The sequence below is a fragment of the Populus alba genome, chromosome 10, assembly GCF_005239225.2.
Source record: "Populus alba chromosome 10, ASM523922v2, whole genome shotgun sequence".
Taxonomy (NCBI): Eukaryota; Viridiplantae; Streptophyta; class Magnoliopsida; order Malpighiales; family Salicaceae; genus Populus; species Populus alba.
This window is the reverse complement of record NC_133293.1, coordinates 11,457,006-11,465,721: the sequence shown is the minus strand read 5'-3', so window position 1 is coordinate 11,465,721 and position 8,716 is coordinate 11,457,006. Positions and strand designations below refer to the sequence as shown.

Sequence of the window (8,716 nt, the reverse complement as noted above, 5' to 3'; positions counted from 1 at the left end):
ATATATATATATATATATATATTATATATATATATTTCTAGTAAGTAATTTACCCAACAACAAATTAAATATTAGATCGACAAGGTTGTAACATTCTAAATTGTTAATTGAGGTCCCCATCAAAAGTAAACCAATCATTTTAACTTGCTTATTAAAGTATTTATGATATGAAAATCATCGTTCGAAGTTTTTTTTATGGATACAACGACTAGCATCACCTATTATTTTCAAATACCAGCACAAGATACCAGTTTCGTCATTGCATACGTGAGGGCATAAAAGAATTGTCGACCGATGATGCATCACTTTCAAAAATGGAGTCGTGATTTTACGCAAATCACTGCTCCGATTATTCTCGTACTTGGGGCGAGAGAAATTGGATAGAGGCGGTTTCCTCGGCGGGAGTGAAAGAGATGGTTCTGTACACTAGCGAGAGACAACTTCTTCGATCATTTATGTGAGTGAAGCTTCGACTACCTCTACCTGTTCCGCTTGGGGTATAAACAAAACATACAAAACACGGCACGCCTCCTGAAGAAAACATAAGGCAACACGGCACGCCTCTTTTAACTTGATAAATTAGGATCTAGAACAGCGTTACAAACGGTTGATCGTAAAAAAAAATTGTTTTTTTTTAATTTTGTATTTTTAAATTGTTTTGATGTGATATGTGAAAAATATTTTTTTATAAATAAAAAATATTATCCTAATATATTTTAAAAAAACAAAATAAACATAATATATATATATAAGCGAAATAGATGAAACTTAAGAAAACAAGAACATATAATCCGGTTTGCTATCCATTGTTTCTCCCGTCAACGAGTTAATTTTGTTTGCGTTTTCAAAACTCAATTGAACGAAATGGAATCAAACTTGTGAAAAATGAAAAATGTAAATCGAAATAATCTAGATTCAAGTTTTTGTTATCATTTTTTCTTCTAATAGAATATTTCCAATACAGAATTATTCATTTTTAACAGTTTAAAAAAATAAAAAATTGGTTATTTTTCATTTCTTAGTCACCACTCCCCCCCCCCCCAATTTCATGAATTAATTGGCTATTTATGTAATCTAGGTATGATGGGATATCGCTTCCCTTCCAATTACGTTTGTAAAAATAAAAAAATAAAAAATAAAAAATCGTTCTTAAGAGAAAGAAGACTGTTTTGGTAGGAAATGTGGAAATTGCCTTGTGTATTAGTAATATGCTGAGCATACTTGCATATTTATTGATTTTTTTTTTTTTTTTGGTATCATGCATTCCTGCTGAAGCATATTTTTACAGCACAGCTAAGCATGTGGATGTTTTTTTTTTTAAAAAAAAAAAAAGTTGGTGGGTTTTGGTGCAGTTGGTTTTCTTTGGTGCTCTTTCTTGGCGCCGTTATTGACCACCACGACCAGACCTGGGACATTTTGCTAACTATTAAACAAAGGCATTTATCCATCCGAGTCTTTATTTACTTGTATTGTTTTAGTCTTTGCGACTTCGTGCTGGAATTACTGTGTTCTTTATTGAATCTCCTCCTCTTAACTGGTAAATTGACAAACACAAGGTGGGCTTTGTTTAGTCAACTATTTTTTTCGATTGAGAATGATTTGTTGTTCTTCTTGCTTGGATGATTTTGATTCCATTACTTTTCAACTGGGTTTTTCTTTTTGGTATTAGTTGATCCATGGGTTCTTGTTTGACTCTCCATATCCATTCCTAAGATTTTTTTATTTTACAATCTCTCCAGTTCCTACTTGTTATATTGTTGGATTTGGATTGAGTTGTTGCATCCTTCAAGTTTTGGTTTCTGGGTTTTTGGGTTGTAGACTCTTTGTTGGTTGAAACAAGATTGAAAAAATGAAAGGGAAAACTGGGGTAGTAGGAAGTCACTTTGTGCTGAACACAGGAGCCAAAATCCCTGCCATTGGACTTGGAACATGGCAGAGTGGCGGTGACCTCTGCGTTGAAGCTGTGAGAACTGCCCTGTCTGTTGGCTACCGTCATATAGACTGTGCACATCTTTATGGGAACGAGATTGAAGTTGGGGAAGCACTGGGCGAAGCATTCAATGTTTCACTGAAGAGGGAGGATGTTTTCTTGACTTCTAAGCTCTACTGTACTATGAATTCCCTTAATAAAATTGAAAATTATGTGAGGGTTTCGCTTAAGAATCTTGGAGTCTCGTATTTGGATCTTTATTTGATGCATTGGCCTGATAGCTCGGCTTTTGGCGATGCAACTGATCCTCCTTCGAAGTCGGGGAGTGAGTATAGGCAGTTTTTGAATCGGTTGAAGCAAGCATGGAAAGCTATGGAAGCTCTTGTTGACTTGGGTCTTGTGAGAGCTATCGGTGTCAGCAATTTCAGTGTCCAGCAGATCAAAGAGCTGCTGAAATTTGCGAAAGTGGTGCCAGCTGTCAATCAGGTTGGCTCATCATTCTTATTAACTTCTGCTATCCATTTTGAACAGATTTGTTCCTGTATTGATTTAGACAGAAGTGTACCTCCTCCTTTCCAATAAATAAGGACCAACAACTATCTCAAAACAGCAGATTCATGTTCTACTCCTTCCATAAAGAGAACCATTTTCTTGGATCTAAAGATGGCTGAAATGGGACTTTCCGAAGCCACCATCACCATCCAATCCTCTTTCTTTTAAGTTTCGCATTACACTTGAGTCCAAACTTGAAACGGCCTGTTTCCTCTTCTGAACTTCTTTGAACCATCAATATAGTATATAGCATTCCGTGCCTTCTAATTTTATATCTGCAGGATGTCATCGGTAGATCTCAGTCGCACATCTAATCTCATATCTGCCACCCCTTTGATATGTGATGGTATTTTATTGGAGATTGTTAGTGCATACACTACTTTTGAATTGTTGTAGCATTTTATTTCTTAAAATGTGTGAATCTACGAGTAATTATTTAGATCCTGTGCATCTTCTCCTTCTTATCGTGAAACTTTTAAATGGAACATTAATTAATGGGAAGTTAGAAGATGCAATGTTGCATACACAAAAATATATAACGAGATAGAAAGAGTCGAGGAAGGAGGATTTGTCTAGGGAGCTCAAACTTCATAACAAGCGAGGGTGGCAGTTAGTATATGAAGAGATAAATTCTTGCTGGGCAGAATAATAATAAATTAGGATGTATGGTTTAGTTGGTGATATGTCAATGCTTTGCATTCATTATAACAGCAAGAGGATTTAGATAGAATCTAATTGTTTAGAATGACCCCAAAAGGTTGTCTTATTGAAAATGAGGGATTCATGATGCAACGGTGATAGAAAGCCTTAAGGTTATGATTTGGCGCTAAGTAGAAATAGTTTAGAGAGGAATAAAAGAGTGACATGTTTCACAAATGACATATGGTTGAGATTTCATCACAAATGATGTATGGTTGAGATTTCGACATTTCTAAGGTTAAGAAGAGTTTGATTCAAGCCTGCCATGCTGATTTTCCCTAAAGACATCCTATTCTCATAAAATGAGAACTCATTTTAGTATCTTGTCTCGTACCTCTCCCCATTGACTCTCTTTTGTTGCATGTCATGAGATGACAACAGTGAATGTTTACAATAAAACAGTTTTTTCATGTAATTTATCTTTTATTGTTATTCCCATTCTTTTTCTTCACTGTTTTTTCATTGTAAATAAAGATTTTTCCACAAATGTGAGTTTCTTGATTGATTTAGTAGTTTTATTAGGTTGAGTTGCATCCTTTTTGGAGGCAAGAAGAACTGGTTAAGTTCTGTCAATTGAAGGGTATTCATGTATCTGCTCACACACCATTAGGGGTTCCCACATGGAGCCCTGGACCGTCTGATAGCGGATCAGGGGAAGATGAACCTGGCACTCCTCGCATATCATTCAGGAGGTCAAGATCAGTACATGGGCCCATGCTGAAATTGTGTGTTGTCTCAGAGATAGCCGAAAGACACAAGAAGACACCTGAACAGGTAATGTTTTACTCTGTTTTCCACCCCTTTCTTATATCTGTCATACTGATTCCTTTAATCCTACATGTTATGTTGATGTTTTTTGTTGATACAATGCTTGCCTCAAATAGCTGTAGCCACCTGTATACACTATTTTCTTTTGCCCCAGAATGTGAGAATATGAAGGTTTTCTCAGATATGAATGGAAGGTATTGTAGATTAGACTTTTTGAAACCAATTTCAAATTGATTTAATTAACCTTGGTGTTTTCCTTGTAACTTCCACTGGCACATCCATGAGTCCGTCTAGAATGTTGCAATTCTCTTGTTTCTGGATATCAAATGCCATCTGCAGTGCTAATATTTTTGTTAGTGATAGAGCACCTGGATATACTGACCAAGAATATGTATGTGCTTATCCGAATGTTAATGTTAAGATCAGATTTGAAAACTAGGGGGGTTTTTTTTTTCTTGAATTGGTTCCTGAAAACCAGAGAAAAGATGCTGACAGCGCATAATTGTGAGGACTTCATTTGCTTCGTCAGATTGTTAAGGGATACGCCTGGAGATTCCAGGCCTTATTTAATTGAGCATGAATTGCATGGGTCTTAAAATTGAGGAGGGGAAAGTACAAATAAGTTCATTTTAAAAAACATTATGACCAATAAGTTCACATTTCTTCCAATAAGCTCATATTTTGCTATTATCCCTGTAATACCCAAACAATATATCTAAAAGTTTGATAATTATGTTTTTTAAAACTACGATGATCATTAATGTTTTTTTCTTTCTAAAATAAGATTTACAAATATTAAGAAGTATTTCCAACATAGGATTGAATGCCAAACTAGTCTGAACAAATATTGACAAATAAAAGGTGGATTCTGAAATTTAATGATTCTTGTGCAAGTAATGAAAATTAATATTCTTCTGATCCCTGGTACACTGATATGCTGCACCCGAATCATTTCTGTTCAAGAGTGTGGCCTTATCCTCATCCTGCAATATATGGATCAGATTTTAAGAAAATTGAAAATTGACTTAATGCTATCTATATATTGTTTTGTGTTGTTATAGTATCACTAGGGGTCAAAGTATGGTTCCTGTTCTTGTAGCAGGTTTGATAAAGTTCCATGATCATTTGGATTATTTCTTACAGTTTTAGCTCTGAAACCTGTTTGATGTTTCCTGTAAATTATGTTCATTAATATAAAAAAAACATGAAGAGAAAATGGGAGAAGAAAGAGCAGAGGAGAATGGAGGGAGTGCAGAAAACACAAGAGTGCAATTCAAAGTGTTATTTCATTAAAATTGATCACCTCCTTTTCAGCCTTAATATGAGCTTTTATATTCTAATCTCCTCTTTATGAATGCACTATTTGGTCCCTGGTCAAATTGTGAAAACCACACCTTGGAAATGGTTCAGGCTATGATTTTCAAAATTGGTTAAACGTTAAGTTGAATTGAGAAAAAGTTTCTGATATATTGTTGAAAAAGATAAAGCAAGACAAAGAGGTCTTTGCAGATTGTAATTAGTTTGCTTGGATCCATTCAAGTTGGATGAGCACCAATAGCCTTACTCTTAATCCAAGTAACACATGTTCATCCAACAAGATGAAAGAAACATAAAGGCCCCCGTATAGTAATTTTTTCTTAGGGTTCAACATTGTTGTTAACAGGGGCCAGTTTACACTATCAGGTCACTGTATTTTTTTCTTGGTCAGCTGCCATCAATTAAATCAAAGGTGGTTTGAAGTAATTATCTTGTAATTCATGGAGCTCTAAAGTATAATTTGAGCACCTGCAGATGATCTCAAGTATGTCTTGTTTTTATTTTCTATATGTCATTTATGATAGGCATCTGTTTCATGTTGGAACAGGGGATTGACAGCAAGTTGTTATAAATCTCATGAGTGACCCTCTTAACTAGCTGAAACTCATTTTTTAAAGTTAACATAAGCATTTAGTTCTTTTTGGTTGGCAGGATATCATAACTCCAAAACCATTGCTAAAATGGTTTATTTTTTGTAGAAGCTCATTGAAAAAACAAATTGAAAGTTTCTTGCAGCTGAAGATAGGCTAATTACTGAAAGATTTTACTTTTTAATTCAGAGCTTGGGCTTTTTTATTGTTATTATTAGATCAATTTTCTTCCAGTAATCAATTTGTGCATGCATAAGGCTTTTTCTGTATTGTGTGGTGGCTCTTTTCTGATATTATTGATATGGTGGTATTTCTTCTTCTTCTTTTTCAGAAAAAAATAAAATATTATGTTCCTTGCACAACCTTGCCTGGTAGTGCTCCCCCCTCCCCTCGAAAATGATTCATGTTCTGGCTGCTTTAGTCAGCAATTTTATGTGATTGTCATCCTATTATTTCGTCTGCTATCTTCTCCTTTGCATTTGCTGACCTTTTGTATTTTCCAATTTCTTCTCAAGTTCAGAAAGTGCAGTTCTGTTTCAAATCCAACTCTCTTGACAGATTCACCCCCAAACCAATCGTAGGATTTTTAAATCATTAATGTTGTTTTTTTCTCACTCTGATTTCCAACTAGAGGCGAAGTATATGTATATAAAAACACACACCAATACCCCTGGTGACTTTTGGAATCTGACTCAGGTGGCCACTGCAAAATGTGAAACTCTTTCCGGATTTTAGCTACAACGAGAAAAAGGGCCTGTCTGATGAGAAAGTGGACAGTGTACCTAAAGCTCAAATAAAATTAACATGGTTTTGACTTGCAAACACGATTTTATGATTCATTAAAGAGTTAAATGAAATGTATTGCATTACTTCATGTAGCTTGACAAGTTGAGTGTATATCTGTTGTAGGTTATTTTACGGTGGGGAATGCAGAGAGGCACCAGTGTCTTACCTTGTAGCCTTAAGTCGGATCGCATAATGAAAAACATAGACATTTTTAGTTGGTCTCTGTCTGATGATGAGTGGAACTGCTTGAATAAGACTGAGCCACAGGTATGTTTATTTGGAAATGGTCCTCTAAATAATCTCTCGGACAGTGGCTACATGTTTGGTGGTGGTCCCCTTCAAGCTGTGCGTGAGATAGAAGATGACATGGAGTCCAATGCCTGATATTTAATACTAATTTTCTTGAGATAGTGTTTCATTCATGTTAAAAGATGTCATCATGTTATGAGTGCTCATTGGTTGTAAGATTTTGATTTCGTGGATGCTGAATAGGAAATCCAAAGTGATATTGTTATTGATTGAAATCAAATTCTTCCCTCCGTATATACAGGTGTGTTTGTATCTGTCTGCAAGCTTTTATGTTTATATTCAATCATCAAAAGCTTTTTACTCGGTGAGCCTTCAGAACAAGTCATTCTTCTAAATTTCCAGTTGGAACTGAAAAATAAACGAGTTAAATGTTGACTGTTACATGGTAGGGTGATCTATGGAGAATATACCAAATAATTTATTTCTAAAAATTACCTGAAATGATCAGACTTTTGTATTGTCCTTCTCTTTTGAAAAAAGAAGTCATGGCTATGGAAATATGCTTCTAGGCTTGGTTATAGCTTTTTCACATTATTTTTTAAAAAAAAAATTCCTGGACTGCGTTTTAAATTTGAATACTTGCTATCGATTTTTCACTAAGATAAACATACCTTTGATTCATAATTCAGATTTCAGATGTGTATTTCACACTTTTCACAAGGTAAGGATCGTTTGTTTCAAGGTTTTTTTTCCTAGGAATATTTTATAGACTTCTTCCGTAGGATTCAAAGCAAAAGCTTTGCTATTCATGCTGCAATATTCATTAGTCTCAGCATGCCGTTCTGTTTCCCGTTAGATGTAGTTGATTGCATTAGTCAATTTGTAGTTTACTTTTAAGATTCATGTACATTTTCATCTCCTTTTTTTTCCTGACATGTTCGAAACAGTTATTCACTACGTTCTGTTTGTAATATACTCGTGATTCTTGAATCCCAGAACGTGTATTCTAGACTTCACCTCTACTTTCAGACTAGATGAATAATTTCCTCTCAAGTCAGTGCTACAACTAGTTTTGTCAACAGCCATCTTCTTATTTTCCTTGGCGTTGAAATTACAGATGCCCGAGCATCACATTTTCACACCCTGCGTTCTCGATCTTCAAGGCTGTCGCATTCACTTTTAATTAATTCGAATTAGAATCCCTGTTCTTTGTTTTTACTGGATTGGATAATTGGATCCTTTAGATCAAGGATTCTGAGTTCAAAGGCTTTAATGCAGCGGATAGATTTTACATTAAATCTTAAATGTTTGAATTTGGGCATTACTATTGGAAGAAAATCGTAAAATGAAATGAACAACGTATTTCCATGGAGACACGGATGAGGAGGTGAAGACTTTCGAGTTTCTTCTTGTGATGAAATTGTAAAGAAAATGAGTTTTAATTGCAAATCCCCAGCTCTCGCAAGTCAGATCAGGTTGGCAACAGAGTCAGAGAGGCACTCTATTGTGGCTCGTGTAAGACCAGTGACTACACTAAATAATTTTTCAGGAAAAGGCATGAGATTTTTTGTCTGGAAAATCCTTTCATCCAATCTTCCTAATTAGGAAACTTGCTAAAAGAAGGCAGATTCGAGGACTTGTAAAATGAGGTTCCTAGTAAATCTTGAAGCATTTTGTTGTCAGTGGTTAATTCACCACTCATGCTTTGTGGTGTCAAAACACTTTTGGAGATTTCGGCTTTGATTTCAGTGCTGCCTTTTTCTCAGTAAAAGGATTGGACGAGGGCATGCCTGGTGCTCCTATTTCGTGAACCAGTTAATGGAGC

General features: G+C 35.3%; 1 protein-coding gene across 2 annotated transcripts; it reads left to right on the top strand.

The window, feature by feature from the left end:
- The first annotated feature begins 1,304 nt into the window (after positions 1-1,304).
- Positions 1,305-7,205, top strand: LOC118046516 (NADPH-dependent aldo-keto reductase, chloroplastic). 2 transcript variants are annotated; one of them, XM_035055456.2, is made up of 4 exons: positions 1,305-1,556; positions 1,740-2,416; positions 3,704-3,955; positions 6,766-7,205. In XM_035055456.2, exons 2-4 carry the CDS (start codon positions 1,850-1,852, stop codon positions 7,024-7,026), a joined length of 1,080 nt encoding a protein of 359 aa, XP_034911347.1. In that variant the 5' UTR covers positions 1,305-1,556; positions 1,740-1,849; the 3' UTR covers positions 7,027-7,205. The 2 variants fall into 2 exon arrangements, with proteins under 2 accessions (XP_034911347.1, XP_034911346.1); XM_035055455.2 differs by having other exon boundaries at positions 1,305-2,416.
- Positions 7,206-8,716: the final 1,511 nt, after the last annotated feature.